The sequence below is a fragment of the Pseudorasbora parva genome, chromosome 21, assembly GCF_024679245.1.
Source record: "Pseudorasbora parva isolate DD20220531a chromosome 21, ASM2467924v1, whole genome shotgun sequence".
In the NCBI taxonomy this organism is placed as follows: domain Eukaryota; kingdom Metazoa; phylum Chordata; class Actinopteri; order Cypriniformes; family Gobionidae; genus Pseudorasbora; species Pseudorasbora parva.
In genome coordinates, this window is record NC_090192.1 from 32,675,801 (window position 1) to 32,694,734 (window position 18,934).

Consider the following 18,934-nt stretch of genomic DNA (forward strand, 5'->3'; position numbering starts at 1 on the left):
CCTTAAAGCAGAGATACATTTGCAAGTGATAAACTGAGAGAGCGAGCAAAAGATAAAGGTTGGGTTCAAATCCCAATTCCTCCTCAAGAGGTTTATGTGGTTGCCAGTGCAAGTGGACCATCCAAATATCCATTTTGTCCATGTCTTGCCGTCTCCGTTTACAGTGGTGCTCGACAAACGGTCGTTAACCAGCCAAATTAGAAAAGCAAACTCCCGAAAGGCTTATGCACAATCCAGAAAATAATAAATCCACAATGAGGAACATCTTCTGGGGGCTTCGAAGCATCCTGCAACTGCCTGGCGTGGACAGAGATAAGCTAAGACAATGAGGCTGGATGGAGCAGGACAGATAGGACTGCAGCCAGTGGAGGATGAGGGCTGCTCTCTGCTGCCATGGTCTTGAGCCTTTCTGGAGCCACAAAACACTCTGCATTTTGATTAGTTTTTTTGTAATTACATTTATGCATTAACTAAGAACTGAGTGTCATAATTGTAGGCTTACACCTGTATTTAGGTACTTATTGATGTAAGATAGCAAATCACAAATGCCATTTAAAAAAATGTTTTTATTAAAAGTGTGCTTTATAAAATTCATTATTCAAATTAAATAAACATAACTATAAATGCATAATATCACTGATAATATTGCAAAGGGAAAAAAATGTATTCACTCCCCCTGTGAAAGGTGTAATTTCTGCACCGCTAAAATAAAAAAATGCAAAAAATAAGGACACCAACCCCAAACCTTTTGAGGAATCCAACCTATGAATGGCTTTTTTTTAAAGGTGGTGTTTTAAAGCATTTTAACATTGAAAAATTACACAACTCTCCTTTAAATTGAGTATCATCCTAATCACCCTCATGACCCTTTTCCAACTGGTCAGCCCTGGAGGATCTTAGAGCTTAGTCCTAAGTCGATTCAGATGACCAGTTGGAAAAGGGCCATTGAGCTCCAGGGCCTTAACGGCTGATGCCTAAGCCCACTTGGGGTCACTCTGGTCGGTCAGAGGTTTAAATATGACTGGGATGAGTCACTGGAACTGAGGCATTGAAACACTATTGAGTGTCTTAGAGGCACGGCTGCTTTGTAACAGTGTATTTCTCTCACACATATGCCACACACATGACATCTAGTCAAATCACAGTTTGGACAAACATTTGTTTGTGGAGCGAAAAAAAAAAAAAAAAAAACTGGGGGAAATGCCATTGTTTACCACATTGGCAGGCCTATTATTGTCTTTGATCCATTGACACAATAAATATTTTTGAGATAAAAATGTTTCATAACTCAAATATTTTTCAGTGTATATATATATATATATATATATATATATATATATATATATATATATATATATATATATATATATATATATATATATATATATATATATATATATATATATATATATATATATATATATATATATATATATATATATATATAAATAAAAAAAGCAATCTCAACAAACTGGATGGTAAACATTTAAAAGTGCACAGACCACATCAAAAGTTTTAGAATAGGCATTGTGTTATATGGTTCAAAATACAAAATAAATATCCCACCCTCCACATGCAAAAAAAAAAAGAAAAGAAAAAAGAAAAGAAATGAAAAAAGGAGGTGTTTAGTGAAGATTATTTAAAAATATTTAAACTATATATATATATATATATATATATATATATATAAATGTAAAAAAAAATACACAATTTTTTTTTTAATACTTTCTTCCAAATAATTGCAAAGGTATATACGCAGCTATTGTTTTTCTACATTAAATATGGCAGAAGGACTAATCTGATCTCCAACTCCAGACACAGTGGATAATTCACAGTTCAACGTCCAAAATGCATAGTTCTAGATGGATCTCTTCAGCTTTCAGCTGTCACTTACTCTTTTGGTACAGTATGTGGTTATTGAAATGACAAATATGGCAAAAACCTGATGGTTAATAAATAGATAAATAAATGTCCACACTATTTATCAACAAAGGCAATGTTTAACCCTCTTTTTTGTATGTAAGGATGTAAGGGGTCAAAATGTCACATTTGAATCTGGAATCCGAAATTGAATAGAATCTGGAACAGCAATAGTAGTGTGAGGACATTTACTCTTGTTTTTTACATTTGTGTTCAACTTGAGTTGGATGTGGACTTTTCTCCATACTTTTGCTCCAAGTTCTCCACAGTTAGATTGGACTAATTTTGGGCTATTTTAAATTATTCTGAGAGAAGAACTGTTATCATAGTTCTGCTGCTGGTGAGGTCACAGTAAGATTCTTCCAACATTCACTGTCTATCTGATGGTCTACTGTTAGTCATCCCATCCAAATTTCCTGCCAGTCATCTGGTAGAACTTCATGTTGAACGGCCTGTAGAAGTCTCGAAGTCTCTGCACGACCTCAGGGTCAATGTTTGGGTGAGTCCGCCCTTTGGTTTTACCCAGGCAATGTGGCTTGCTGCTGCCCTCCGCCTTTTTTAGACAAGGGAAACCCTTGGTCTGGTTGAAGTAGAAGTGTTTGTCTGTGATGATCCTCTTGAGCCCCAAGAAGTCCTGCACGCGCCCCAACTCTCCGGCCGGGTCGCTGATCAGCCGCTCTCCGCTCACGAACAGGATCTGGCTCATGGGGAAGAACTGCAGCCAGTTGTCCAGGTGTTTGGCGTAGATGCCGATCTGAATGGCGCTCCACGAGGTGTCGATCAACCCTGTAGTCCTGTTTTTGAATGTCAGGCTCTCAAAAGTAGGAATGTCTGGCTTCTTGGACAGTGTCTGTGTGTAGTCAGAGATGGCTCGTGTGACGGGGTCCCGGACCACCACGATCAGCTTGGTGCCGCGAGACATGGAGTAGATCCGGGCCGGAGCCTCGTGGGTCACGAAGTAGCTTGGAGTTTTCTCCATGGTGATCTGGCCCTCCAGGGTCTTCGGCATCAGGTCTCTGTAAAGAAACAGAGATAAATTGATGTAACTTGAGTAACAGTTTTGCTTAAAACTAGGGGTGTGACGAGATCTCTTGGTGAGGTGAAAAGCTGTCTCGCGTCATATTGTCATGATGGAGTGTGGGGGTGAAGTTAGGCTTCATCTTAGGATAGGCTGCATAGTTAACCATATCTTAGCTCAGTATTATGCTTGAAGAAAAATCCGGTCTCTTTGCACTTTGAAAATTGAGATAGTACTTTGATTATGGTTGCACTTATGGTTTGCAATTGATCTATGATCAGTTAGGAGTTTAGTTAGGAGGTCAAGAGTTGTAGAAACTCATAAATCATGTGCAGTTCTAAAGTCTGAAGAGACAGTCATACAGGAGAGAAGCCAGTCAGTTGAGTTTGTGCTTGAGTTTTGTTGTCTTTAACTGCATATGATAATTCTTATTCAGAGAGTAGAACTGAAACGACATTCATTCAAGTCGATTAGTTAAAACATTTCAAAATGCATCTGCAGACAATTTTTCTCGTCATGCATTGAGGATTTCTTAAAAATACTATGTAAAAATCTTGTCTCATCTTGTGAACCCAATCTCGTGTCTCGTCTTGTGAGTGTGTCATCACACACCTAACAACCAATATATACACTACTGGTCAAAACATAGCAGTGTATACATATTTATATATTGTCATGATTTATGACCATTTCACAACTTTTGTCAGTTGTTCAAGTGGTAAACTGTATCTAAATCTTTGTTCTCTCCTTTCCAAACAGCATTTAACACTCAGAGTTGATCTCAAAGTTGACCTCTGCTAATTTCTGAGAGAATAACTGCTTTTCTCAGAGGCTCTTAGTGCTAGACCATCAGGCACTGACCTGAACATCACATGATCCTATAGACCCTGTTTTCTATCATATTGGTTTCTTTTCCTTTGTAGCACATTTACTGACAAGCCGAATAATTGGCCAAAACTGCAAGACAGCTTATCTGACAAAAAATGTTTCTGCTCATGCTGGCTTTTAAGATAGTCCACTCTTAAGAAAAATGACAATTTATTTTGTTTTCATTACAAGCCAGCAGAGGCATGTGATTTTCTCGTGTGCTATGCATTCTAGCCCTTTCGGAACTTGAAGAGGAAGAAAAGAGTCTAATCTGTTTGTCCATGCCGCTCTCACTCTCTCTTCCCCACGGCTCTCTAGTGCCTTCAGGACACTGACCTGAACCAAAGAGGATAAAAGCAGTGGATTAATGATTTACAGCACTTCACTCTGCCATTTAGAGCCTCATAAGGCCCGTTCGCTTCAAATTCAGCCCAAGTGCAGAATGCCGCCCTCAATTATTTATCTCCCTTCACTAGGGGCTTTAGGCCCTGACAAAATGGCCTCCCTCAACCCCGATGGCAGTTTATGTGCTGTAATGGCATTAGTGGACCGGGGGTCAGCGGCTTTAGATAGCCCTTTAGGTCGCTCTGAAAAAGGCCCTTATTTTTCAGTGGCAATTGTATTTCTTGTCACATGCCACCACAAATTCAAACCTCCTGATAAAAACAAGAGCCTAGCGACTTTCCAGCATGTGGCAGCGAGTGTTTATGTGCTGTGCAGCTGGGCCGTTTCGCTCAAGTGAACACCGTAGGTTGCTGATTGAGTCGGGTGTGCAGCACTCCCACAGACGGAAGTTGTTACTGGGGCACAAATTAAAGTGGTGATGTAACACGCTGCAAAACTTTTAGCACATTAATAACTTGTTTTTCCATTTAGCCAATGTTTTAAGTGACTTTCAGTATGCTTATAACAGAGTTAGTATCCCAAAAATAACCTAGGATAAAGTGTTTTGCTCATGAGCATAACGATATTTCATGGAACGCATCTAATGAGGTTCAAACTTGTAGTGGTAGTCAGCTAGGAGTTTTAAAGTAATCGTTCACCCAAAAAATATTAATATTTTACTCATCTTCACAACGCACCCCCTATACAAAAATCCCAGGCTGTTATTTTCATTTACATTTTTTTTATTATTAATTTATATGTAACAGAGGACAGCTAGTAGTCCAGAGACGCTCTAGCGACTGACGCTAGAGGTTGCAGGCTTTAGCCTCCTTGTTTGACCGTCCGTTTCCCATGCCGGTGGACCAGGGTTTGAGTCCTGCTTGGAGTGGGCGATTCAAACAGGAGGGGTTACATTGGTGCCGTGACCCGGATGGGAGTGAGGTTTAGGGGACTGAGTGTAACAGAGGCCACCTAGTAGTTGCTGAGCGAGTAAACCTCACTCCTCTGACCTCAAGAGACGGTCTAGCGACTGACGCAAGAGGTTGCAGCCTTTAGCCTCCCTCATGCCGGCGGACACGGGTTCGAGTCCCGCTTGGAGTGTGTGATTCAAACAGGAGGGGTTGCATTGGTGCCGTGACCCGGATGGGAGTGAGGTTTAGGGGACTGAGTGTAACAGAGGCCAGCTAGTAGTAGTTGCTGTGCGAGTAAACCTCACTCCTCTGACCTCAAGAGACGCACTAGCGACAAACGCTAGCGGCTGCAGCCTTTAGCCTCTTTGTTAGAGCGTAGAGATTCTCATGCCGGCGGACCAGGGTCTGAGTTACGCTTAGAGCAGGCGGTATATACATATAGAGTGTATTATAATGTGCATCCTTTATTACTGTTGAGTTATGTGTAAAACCTAAAAAGTGTGATGTAATGTAAAGGTATTGAAATGTAAATGTATATTCTCTCATCATATTGTTTTGCATTTAAATGTGACAAATTTGTTTGTTTGATCCTTACTAGCATGCTTGTACATATTCAGTGTGACAGGTTGACTGAACTTCATAAATTCACCACTAAAGGTTTCTAAATATGCCACAAAGTCTCAGTACATTATGAAACCAAAAAGACAAATGTGCATATATAATTTATGGTGTTTAAAAAGAATTCAACACAATATAAACAAGCTGTGTGAGCTCCACCTGTCAGTTTGTGACGGGTAGATACCCAATGGCCAGGTGGGCACAGCTTGCTGATGTGGCATCATATCCTGCAGGTTCTGGGGCCATCAGGGACAAACTCTTTTATGAAAAAGACATGAGCTTGGTCCAAAGATGGCATTTATATTTAATAAGCTGCATTCTTCTTGTTGTCAAGGCAAAATAGTTATGCTGAAAGTAAGTCCAGGTACCACTATCCCACAAATGAATTTAAAATCGTGGGTTTGGAAACTCTACAGGTGTCATTTTTCGTTATACTACAAGTCAAAAGTTTGGGGTTGCTAAGATTTTTTTATAGGTTTTTGAAATAAGCCTTGTATGCTCACCATGGCTACAAACTTTGGCTAAAAAACTATTATGATTACAATGCTGGTTTCTGTTTTAAAAATATAATGTATCCCTGTGATGGCAAAGCTGAATTGCTTCATTTTTATTCTTTCACTTTAGGCAAGACAAGGCAAGGCAAGTTTATATAGCACATTCCATACAACATGGCAATTCAAAGTGATTTACATATAGAAAATGATTTAAAATGGTGATAATGCACATGAGAAATAAGAATACCATGTGTAAGAATTAAAAATAAAAACAAGGGTAATTAAAACAGTTGTAAAGAGAATTACAAAAATAAAAATAAAATGGTGATAAATAGATCTGCCTGATTCTCAAAATTTGGTGTCCGCTTGAAAACTTGTCTTCAAGCGGACACACTTCTTTGCACTGTCTGCTACCATTTTACTATTAACAAGAATGAACGAACCACACTGCTCTCCTTTTCCAATAAAGGGACAGTACTAACCAAAAATAATAATCAGCAGATGCATTTTACATAAAAAAACACCTGAGACTGCTAACCTTCTCCTTATCTGTTCCAAGCAAGAATGGAAATCATAGGTTTGGGAAATATTCCTTTTAGAGTGCCCTAGCCGTTAGAAATGCAAGTACAAGAAGCCTGGAATCATCTTTTGGGATGCGATTGTTTGAACTAGACCAGCAGTCAGGATGAATCTTCTTTCTGTCACAGCACAAGGCCATTTCTCAGACATTAGAGCCCGTGGAGAGTTTAAAAGTTAAACAAACTCTTGTGTGCTTGTAAGTACCAAATGATATAAGCAAGAGAGAGAGGGATAAGGGAGACCAGGGAAGACAGAGTGAAAGAGAAAAGATGGACAGCTTTCAGAGCTTTACCGTTCCCCGAGGGGCCGTATAAAAGGGAGGGTGCAAGTAAAAGAATATTTTCCTCCATTCCCTGGCTAGGGAAAGTGAGGCTTTTTCTAACAGATGTTTATTGGCGGCGCAAATGATGTAACACTTGAAGTAGCTTTGCCTCCGAGCACAAATGATTTACAGTCCTTTCAGAGCAGTGTTTGATGTCTTCTTCACGCTGTAAGAATATGACTCCCTGTACACACATTCAACCATTTAATACAGGCAGAAAGCCTCAGCCATTAAACACATCCGGTTCATTGCAGGGTCTGACACGTAGCGATCCAACTGAAGAATATCGGCCAAATGCTTTGTCTCATATACAGAAAATGAGCTTTAAAGGGACAGTTTCACCCAAAAATAAAAATTTTCTAAATTTACTCATGTACAAACCTGCATGACTTTCTACAGTGAAACACAAAATCAAATTTTAAATGCTGTCCTTCTAGGAGGTCTGATATTTGATTCATGTTTTATTTATTCTTTTGAGTCAGATCTTTTCAAAGAATCATTTGCTTCTTGAGTTCAAATCAGAGAATTTGGTAATATTACTTTTTTTTTGTTGGGGAAGGTTAACTGTGAATAAATTAAATGTTGGTTTGTTTCCCATCTAGAGCTATAGTGTAATAGTTGTGTAATATAGTGAATGATTCATTTGGAATGTTGTATGGTGAGTTTTGTGTCCTTTTTGAAGCTTGTAAAGCAAAATAAAACATCTCTACTTTTGTGCTCCACAGAAGAAAAAAAAAGAAATGTGTACCAGTTTGGACTACGTGGGGGTGAGTAAATGATCACAAAATGTTCACTTTTGAGTGAACGTTCTCTTTAAGCAAAGCCAGTTATGTATTTTCTATTATTATATATTGGATCTGAAATGCATTCATTTTCATGAGCATATATTAAAATCTGCATGAAAAACAAACAAACATAGTTTTTGTTTTTTATTATTGAAAAGGCACTATGGAATATTAAACAAATTCATTCAAAAGGCACTATGGCATATTACATAAATTCATTCAACCTTTTCTTAAAGCATTCTGCTCCATTTGTGTTTAATGCAAATGAACTGCTGCCAAGCATCTCTCTTCATATCAGACCAGATTTACGTCTTCCTGCTAGTGCAAGTGTGGTGTATAGGAACAAACGGGGGCAAACGGCCGGTAATCACAAAGGGTACAGGGGCCACACCGCTGTAGATTCATGTCTCCCCATAGAGAGGTAAAGCACCCATAAATATCTTCCACAACTCCACGCTGGCAACCAGGGCAGATAATTGTCATCTAATTGGCTCAATATTTCTAGCCTTTGGCCAGAGAGTCTCTTTCTCTCATTCTTTCTCTTTTTCTCACCGCTGAACTCCAGTGGAGGTCAATGGAGTGTGTCTGTGATTTACAACGACCGCCACAGTCTGTGCGTGTATGAGTCTGTGTGTTTTGAAATAACACGAATTAACTGCGACTGTCTGACTTTGTGACCCTGTCAGCCAGTACTTTATGTAGCTGCGATGGTTCACCTGTCCTGAAGCGGCCCGGAGGTTGCGAGTATATGCGAGAGCTAATCGCCGCTAACGGACAGCAGAGCAGGTGAGTGCTGGAAATGATATGTGTTTCCACTCCGAGATCACTCAACCATCAAGAAGGCTCTGGCTGTTGTGAAAGCCAAAAGCATTGCAAGCTATTATTGTGTGACATGTCTGCGAGCTTTTGTTATTTGACACCCGCGCAGTTTAGTGGCATAGAATTGTAGATTGTCGCATGTCATTTATTGTAGTGTTTTTTTTTTTTCACCTCACTTTTCAGCAAATGTCTCGCAGTTGCAAAGAGTGGCATCTGTGTGTGACATTATTTTGCTTAAAGGGATAGTTCACCCAAAAGTGATCCCATAATTTACTCACCCTCAAGCCATCATAGGTTCTTTCAGACAAATACAGTCAGAGTTATATTAAAAAATGTCCTGGCTAATCCAAGCTTTATAATGGCAGTGAATGACAGGCCAAAATGTGAAGCCCAGCTCGGCTCCGGGCGGTAAATAAAGGCCTTCTGAAGTGAACCCATGGGTTTGTGTAAGAAAAATATCCATATTTAAAACTTCATAAAAAAAAAAATATCTAGCTTCCTCCAGACTGCCTTTCGTATTCAACTTGAGAAGAAAGTGTAAAGCCTCTCGCAGTTCAAAACGCTTATGCTACATCCGACGCCATCGTCACACAAGTTATGCATTTATCGTAGGTTGAATATGGAAGGTTGTCTGCCGGAAGCTATTTTATTTTAGAAAGTTTTAAATATGGATATTTTTAAATATATAATTAGGAAATAACACAGAATGACCGAACATGACCATCCAAAAATAAGGCAATTCAATCTGAATTTAGGAAAGTGCAAAATTAGCACAAAAAAACTAAAAAAGCTACACTGTAAAAAAAAAAAGAAAAAAAAAGTGACCTGTTTGCCATACAATTTTGAGTTAATTGAAATTAAAGCTGCTGTCCGTAACTTTTTTTTGTGTTCAAGATTTACAAAAATTATATAATGAGAATTTCCAACATGAATCCATTTTCCAAACCGTGTTTTTGTCTTACCCTGAATCATTATGGTACACTTATAATAATTATTTACATTGGGACTATTTCAGGCCAGACTGGTAGGTACCGCTGCGGAGGAGCACAGTCCCTGCGTGATCCGCCATAAACATAAACAGAGAGAAGTAGCTCCGGCTGCAATGCTCTTCCACAAGATGCATGCAGTTCTGTTTATTAACCACTAGAGCGCAAAAAGTTACGGACTGCAGCTTTAAAAAATGTTGTTAATACAATTAACATTTTTGAGAATCAACAACCTTTATTCAAATATTATTCAAATATTTTGCATATTGGGTACTTCTGTATGTTGTATTTGTGATAATGCAGTGAAACGTCAAATTGTGCTTTTTTTCATGATTTATCAAAAACAAATGTATGTGGTTCATATACAATAATATTTTGAGTTACAATTTATTAAACCAATTTCCTTCATTGTATCAACTAAAATTTATGATTTCAATAAACTAAAAATTTTAAGGCAATCAGGTTAATTACTTTTTTTAAAGTTAAACCAACAATATATATTTTTTTTTTACAGTGTAAAAAGCTCTGGAATTCAAGCTCTTGGATTTATAGCTGCAGGTTATGCAGGGAAATCTGCAGAAAGGTTTACTATATTTCATTTCATAACACGAATAAGCTGGATAGAACTGTATAGGGACATATTTCTCAAGGAGACTAAATATGGGAGATTAAATTTTAAACAAACGGCTCATTTCATGACATATTCAGAATGTGTACGTACACACACACACACACACACACACACACACACACACACACACACACACACACACACACACACACACACAGATTTTCACTGTTACCTTATGGTATTAATTCAGTCTATGATTTAAACTCCTGTCATAATCCAATAAAATCTAATTTAAGCATTCAAGCAAAGTTTCCAGACCTGACACAAATACACACACACACGCACACACAGACACACACGCACGCATGCACAGACGCACTCATGCACGCACACACACACGCACACTGTACTTTATTTAAAGCACAGTCAAAATGGGCCAGAACAGGGGAAAATACACTGAATGAAAGTTTTTCGTTTTCGTTTTTTTTTTTTTACTCTAAAAAGCCGCTCTACTTTTCCTGCAACAGAAATGATGGGGAAGCCGGAAATTCGCTATATGTCTATAAAACCTATATTGAATGCTATTTATTCAACCTTATTTTTGGACAAATAAAGCTTTGCACCAGACGGTGGTAGAGTACTGCAGGTGTTTTTGTTCCCTTTCTATACGAACTACCTTTGCACAATTTAGTAAAATATTTACAGAGCTAGCTTTACATTCTGTTCTTATAAATATATCAGCAGCATTTTAAGCACAGTGTGGCTTTCCCTGTTGCTCTCTCAGTCTACGTCTCTCTGTGCCTTGAGTGAGTCCCAAGTTTATTGTGTAAGAGAGGAAAAATAAGCAGGATCTCTGTGGCAACCTTCTTGTGAATAATTCACCCTCTCTAACTGTAGAGAATGATGGGCTGGAATGAAAGACCATGAGAAACCACACTCTGTGCCATCAGAGGATGAACATGCTTTTACGTTCCACCGGTTAAAATCCACACACACACACACACACACACACACACACACACACACACACACACACACACACACACACACACACACACACACACACACACACAGACCTCGTCTTCTCCTTACGGCCTTCCGTTACAAGATGGGAAACTTTAATGTTGCATTTGCTTTGAGGGAAAACCCTGACCGCTCCTCTGATCCTCTTGGCAGCTAAACTGGGCTGTGGATTGAAAAGTGAATGCTTAGAATGAGCTGAGTGTAGCTTAAGACATTTGTGGATTTTTAGTACTGATCCCCCACCCCGCTGCCGTCGCAGAAAACAGCACAGGTTACTAGAGAGGCAGTTCACGCATTATTGTTAATGTGTGCAACTGAAAAATTGTTGAAGTGTGCATAGTTATGTGCGGGATAACATACTGTAGTGTGGTGTGTAGACTCCATGCATAGAATACCCTTAATTTCCCAAAAATAGTTACAGCTAGTTTACTGATTTGAATACTGTATACCACAATACAATGGGCTTGACTTGACATTTCATTTTCAGAATGATCAAAGAAATTACTGCTGAGGTTTTTAGCATATCTTTAAGGGTGTGTTCACACTTGTTGTTCGGTTGGTCCGGACCCCATTTTTTTTTTTCTTCTGATTTTCATCTGATTGGCTAGATTTAATGACATAGCCTATATTTTGAGACAGAACTTTCTGAAAATCCAAAACAATGTTGTGGAGAACCGGAGGGCCAGGACTGAGCCTGGTTTCTCCCTGGGTTTTTTTCTCCATTCCGTCACATGGAGTTTTGCTTCCTTGTCATTTTCACCTTTGGCTTTTGGCTTGCTTAGTTGGGGACACTAAGGGCGCTATCTTGCACCCAGCGCAAATTACTTTGTACACCGACGCATGTGTCATTCCTATTTTGAAATCTCGCAAAGCGCGCTTTTCCCTCCACAGAAGCACGTCGCTAAACTAGTGAATGAACTTGCGCTCCGCGTTCAGCGCAAAAAAGGAGGCGTGTTCCGGCGCAAACAATCCCTGGTGCTATTTTGCTGTTCCATTAAACAATTGCGCCACTGACCAGAAAAAACCTAGTCAGTGGCGCGTTACGCGTTGTTCATTATGCTATTTTAAGGGCGCATGCTTGACCATAATGTATAGCGTGCACAACACGCATACACTTTGCTCATGTAATCTACACAGATGCAACAGTTATTTTTGCAAATCATAAATTGTTACACTAAAAAAATATTAACACATGAGATGACGGAAATCATTGTGGTGTGCTGGCGTCAGATCCTGAGTAGAGGCAGATCCACCTCCCGTTACACGGCGTGCCCGATTGATGCTGGCAAGCTTGGACTTTCCCCGTCTTCTGATATTATTGTAGCGCTTGCGGCACTGGTGCGACATCCTGGGGATGCCAGCTGATGAAACAATTGTGGCTATTTCTTTCCACGCCTGTTTAACCGACACTATTTTGGGTGGGTTTATCCCATCCCCATACAACACAACTTCTCTGTCTTTCACTGCTCTTACAAGAACATCAGTCTCGTCGGCTGTGAACCGCTCCTGGCGTGCGCCTGGTAAATACGCCATAATAATAGCAATCCATAATGGAACTTGCGCACCTGCTTTTAAAGGGAATGTTGGATGACGCTCTGATTGGTTTATTCACGTTACGCCCAAACCACACCTATGAATAATGAAGCTACTTCAGACCAGCCCATTTTAGATTTGCGCCTAGCAACAGCTCCGAGACCCGCCCACAAAGTTACTTGCGCTTCGCGCTTTGACACTTGCGTTTCAGATCGTTGAAATAGGGCCCAAAATATTTAACAATGTTGCTGATCTGCCTGCATTGACACTGTTGTAGTTGACACAATTGAACTGAGCTGGACATTGGCATCACAGAGTGGCTGTACAGCCGAAACAAATTGTGTTGCATTGCATCCTGTTATCATTGTAAAGCTGCTTTGAAACTATCTGTATTGTAAAATGTGCTATATAAATATAGGTGACTTGACTCGACTTGGGCTAAATGTGCTTGCTGTATGTGCTTAGCCTACATATGATGGTATTTTGACCAGCTGAGAACTTGTGAAGAGATTATAAAGTGTGTAAAGGAGTCAAATCAGTGGCAGGAACCTCTCCATCACACACACAAACAAAGATCTACTGCGAGGAGATGCTGTCTAATGCCGGTACCGATCTGTGATGGGCAACATCGCAACTATGATAAGAAAAAACAGGTATGCGTGAGCATTCTGTCCTTTTTAGGGTCACCTCTTTACGATTTTGGTTCGTTTACATGTCTTTGGTCTGTGTTGCGTTCATGTATCATTTAAACTGCACCAGAGTTTGCTTGGATGTGGACAGAGACCAATCTTTTCAGTGATCTCAGTCCACTTGTTTGGTGACTATAATCGAGATGCAAAATAAATCTTTGCATATGTGTTTCCAAGTGTGGCTGGGTGTGTGCATATATGTGTGCGTTTGTGTGGTAGGCTCAAGCTTTAGGCTTTGGTGCAAGTTTGAAACTACATTTCAACATGGCATCTGCATTACTTTTTAATGTCTTTCTGACCCACTTGTTTCTGAGTTGCAGAGTAGCAGTCATAGAGGAGTTACAGACACCATGTGGTGTACAGCGTACAGACGTTACAGCTTGTTTCTTTCTATTTTCATTTTCTCTCCTTGTTGTACACACTTTTCAGCATATTCAAGAGGATATCAAGTACTTGACAGTGATAAGACACTTAAACTTAATGCCAAGTTGCCTCATTTTTGAGGTTTTGTATTCCCTGAAGATCAGCTAAGTGGTGCTGGTTCCTAACTCGTCCATGAAGAAGCATGATTGGAACATTTTCAGTAAATCTGCATCTGTGAGGTACTGAAATTCCTGTCAAATGATTGGTCAAGTCAAAGTGTTTAACTTAATCTCAGTTTCACTAGCGTGCAGGATGCCATGTTTATTAAGAGTCAGCACTGAATGTAAAAAAAAATAATAATAGCTGTGTGTTCAATTGCTGAGCTGTGCAGAGATTAGTTAACTTTAAAACGGCCTATTCTTTAGTATATCCTCTTCCATTTAAGCTCTCCGTTAAGAGGCAATGATTTTCTGCCAGGTTCAGTCTTTCTGCCAGGCGTGGATACGATCCCTCAAGAGGAAGCTGGGGACGATTAGACGTCTGTTGCACCAGACCTATTAAAAATCCCCCAGTAAGAACCACATAAGGAAAAAAATAACAAAGAAACTTAACCTCTGCAAAACAACAATCACTCCATCCCCAGTTATAGACTGCTTTACTTCATAGTATTTTTAAGTAATATCTTGTATCCTTAACGCCTTAATTTTATTAATAAGGTCCAGGTATACAGAGCAATGTACTGTAGCTATTTTTAAATAGTTACTGAACAGTGAAAATATCTGTCTTATTTTAAAAAAGTATATTTTTGCTTAGTGACTGACTTTTATACTGCTAGTTCCAGACACTTTTTGAAGATACTAGTTGCATATTTGAGCAGAATTTGACTAAATATGCTGTAATACGTCAGCCTTCGTAAAATGTATAAAGATTGTACATTCGGGCTCAGAACAGAAGGCCTTACGTTCACTGCTTCGATTGAGTGATTGTTTTGTACGTGCAGCTCAATAACTGTAAAGTGTGCTCTGTAATCGGCTGGGTTTTTATAAGCTTGAAATATTTTTTTTTTTTTTTTTTCATTTTACCCTTTCAGTGTAGCGTCCCTTATGAAAGGTAAATATATTTACCAATATATTACTTCAAAATATATTATAATATATTGTAAATACATGGAATAATATATTGATGGTATTATACAATATATTATATATTCCTGTAATATACTGCAAAATATACAAATGATTGCCGCTTTCATATATTGCAATATATTGGTGAATATAAATATTAAATCCCATATATGTGAATATATTGCCTAATATATTACATGATATTTTCCAATATACTGCAATATATTTTTGTTTCGTTAGGTATTTTTTTATTTTCACTATCATACACCCAGCACAAGAGTTTTTTGCTTTAGTTTCAGCCCGACACAGTTATCATTATCACATCCAGCATCACGTTGTTTAAATAGCAAATGGACTCGCGCCTTTATCCCTGCCTAAAGGCGAGTGCTCAATGTGCATGCACTTTGCTACACACACTGGGCAGCAGCACACAAACATTTTCAGCCTTTCTGCTTGCAAATTCTGCCATGTAAATAGCAAATCCGCCATGGCGCAAGCGCAACTGGCTTTTAAAGGAATGGGAGATAAGACTGATTGGTTTAGTGGACGTTATGACACACCCTAAAACACACCCATGACTCATTAGGAGACTAGGTACAACCCTTTTGGACAATGAGCCTGGCATGCCGACAGTTTTTTTTCGTTCCGACACGCCCTTAGTGCACCAACGCCATATGCTTAGATCGTTAAAATAGGGCCCTTAAATTGTTAACGTTTAGTTTTTTTTTGTTCAATGCTAAAAATAATACAGTGCATTTTTATTTTCAGTGTTTTATAGTTTTAGTTTTTATTTTATTTTAGTATTTGTGTGCTATCAAAGTTATTGTTAAATGATATAATTGAAATAGCATCTGTAAATGTCTCAGCTTTAGGTAAGATATCTTGTGGCAATTTCATGTTAAACCTTTATTGAAACCTTTATTTTGGCCACTTTTAGTTTTTGGACGCATGGAAATAAACCCTGACTTAATTAGCAAAAAATATTTTCACAAATACACACTTTTTTTATACTTGCACCGAAACCATGCTGAACCAGAAACACACATGCTGTGACCACATTATGTTTTCTACAGCTGAGGTGATCAAACCCTACACATATGGCAGTCATGCTGTGGTGATGCTCACAGTATCATTAGTCTGGCACTCCTACAGTGAAATCTGCAGGTACTTGCTTCTTCTAAATGACTTTCAGACCTCTAGCACGCCTGCATATGGTCTCTATTATAAGAGAGACTCGGAGGATTCGCTCCACATGTCAGAGTTCTTCCTGTAGGTTGTGACGCTGTGGGTGAGAGACCTGCACTGACTGCTAGTTCAAGTTGTGCTCTAGGCACTACTGTGATGTTTTGCTTGGTATTTTACCCCTTCTGTGTTCTCTATGAGGGCTCTAATATCATTGCCGGTGGGTTTTGACCCCTCTGTCTGCAGATACAAAATGCAAAGTAAAGAACCAGATTCTTCCTTTCTTTTCAGTGGACTTTTTGCCCATTTAATTCTTGATGTTTTGGATATAAAACAGGTACCCTGAAGCAGACATTTTATGGGAAGAGCTTGAATATTTAATTGAATATTGTGAAACCATACAATAGCTTTCTGTGAAGTAAAGACACAGACCTATATTTATGTCATTATTCACTGATAATATTCACTTTCAGTAAGCTGTTAACCACTCTGATCAAAACATTGTGTCAGTGAGTTTAACTTGAAAACTGGATCAGTCATTTAGTCATTCATTAATAGATCATTCAGGCTGTACTTAGGCTGTTTTATTTATTCCTCAATAATGGGGTTAAACGACACTAAAAGTAGTTCTTTCGAAAGTTAAGAACCTCTAAAGGGTCTTGAATGGTTCTTTGTACAACAATGGTGCTATATAGCACCTTTACCACCCCAAAGAACCACTGAAAAACTGCTGAAGAACCATACAGGGGCTTAATAGGTTCTGTATATGGTAACGGTGCTATAGCACCTCAGTCATCACAAAGAACTGCTGAAGAACCACTGAATCGCTGAGATTTGGTGCTATACAGCACTTAAAGTGGTTCCCCTATGATTACAAGCCAAAAAAAACCTTTTAGTACTGTATAGCCCCGTTTGTTTTTAGAGTGTGTTTGTGAACAGAATCAACTGCTTCATTGGAAAGAGATGACTCAAAAGTCAAGAGATGACTCAAAAGAATGGTTTGGTCATGAATTTCACATTGTTACTTTTTTTTTCTTATAGCTTTGGCTTGTTCCTCATGAAAATGTATGGAGTCTAAAGACGTCTAACATATATTTAGCATGAGTCATATAGACTGCTTACAAAAATGTCTATGAAAGTTTTATGGTGCTTTTGAATCCTTTTTGAAGCCTGAAAGCTTTTGACCCCATTGTAATTGGGAAAAACTAAATTCCTCATTATATTCCTCAGAAGAAAGTAAGTAATTAATATGTGTGACATTAGCTTGAGTAAATAATTACAGAATTGTTATTTTAGTTTGAACTATTCCTTTAATCTAGTCGACAATTAAAGAAAAAAGTAGTCATGTAGAGAATTGGTGTCAGAGCAAAGACCATCCTAACAAAAGGCTCTTGCTTCAGGGAGCCTCATTTCTATAGCGAACATCATGAACGAAACCTGCAAAAAGGTTATTTTGTCATAGAAGAGATGGTGCAGCAAGAGAGAAAATCATCAGAGCCACTATAAATCAAACTGGGTGAAGATGACATGAACAAGCTGCTCTGTGCTCAAACGCTCCTCTTTTGTGTGTGGCTCTGGTAACAGTGCTATAAATTAGACACTGTGCTCTCATTGCTTGTCTAATATGGACCAGCAGTACTGAAACCAATGCCCTATGGCTGTTAAATCAGTCCATGAGGCTCGTTCATCATCTGGATTTTTTAATCCGTCGAAATATCGAGACTGATGTCACCATTTGCTTTTGAGTTCACTCCTGGATCACTCCATGTTTGCTGCTTCAGTGAAACTGAAGTAATAAAAGCTGATGTAAGTATTTGACTTAATAACTAATAATGTGGTGTATGGTTGTGCAAATGCAAGTAGGGCAAGCAAATGGCACATGGTTACACACTCGCACATCACCAATGCCATAAAGAAGGGAATTCCCAATTCGATTCCGGGCACCTGGTCCTGTACAACAGCAGCTGTATAAAGGCAGCCATTGTTCGGCTCTAAAGGCACCAGAACCTTAGCCTAGAAATCTAGACGCACCCTAGCGGCAGCAAATCTAATCTGCCGCGAGTATTGTCTAGCAACTCTCAATACCCTTCTGAGCTGTATTCGCCTAACTCTTGCCGGGCCAATCATATCGTGTATAGAGTCGGTGGGCGGGGTTTATCATAATAACGGCCGAGTTGCGCTTGGCCGCTTGAGTGCTACTAGTAAACACAGAAGCTGGCGAACGGCTGTCTTTCAGATCAGCTTTGACCGCGACTCTGGAAGACTTGGAGTTAAGCTTTTCTCTAAGAAAAGAACAAAAAAGGGCACTGAAGTCATTCTTAAGAAGGGAAGATGTGTTCGGGGTTTTGCCGACTGGATACGGCAAATGTTTAATCTATCAACAAGCTCCGCTTCACCTTCGTTGCTCTGGTTGGTTGTAGCGCTATCCTATCGCGTGCAGAGGGAGTTTGAAAGACAACTGTTTATCCTGCCCCTTGGATTGTGCCCTGCCAATGGCGATTTTCCAGACCAAATGTCTTGCTGTGTTGAAATCAGGATAGGGACAATGGTTGGTCAAAAGTTTGGGGACAGTAAGAATTTTTGCTCACCAAGGCTGCATGAGCAAACATACAGTACAAAAGTAATATTGTAATAAAGTATTATTATTTTATATTAATAAAGTAATACAATTTAAAATAACTGTTCTTTACTTAAATATTTTTAAAATGAAATTTATTTCTGTGATGCAAAGCTGAATTTTCAGCAG

At 39.0% G+C, this 18,934-nt stretch overlaps 1 protein-coding gene across 1 annotated transcript in view; it reads right to left on the reverse strand.

Moving 5' to 3' along the window:
* Nucleotides 1–1,738: 1,738 nt before the first annotated feature.
* The window catches only part of si:ch211-216b21.2 (heparan sulfate glucosamine 3-O-sulfotransferase 3A1), a 42,379-nt gene continuing 25,183 nt past the window's right edge, over nt 1,739–18,934 (reverse strand). Inside the window, exon 2 of the mRNA XM_067429435.1 lies at nt 1,739–2,936. Coding sequence (XP_067285536.1) covers nt 2,315–2,936 — 622 coding nt within the window. The 3' untranslated portion in view covers nt 1,739–2,314. The remainder of the gene's footprint in view (nt 2,937–18,934) is intronic.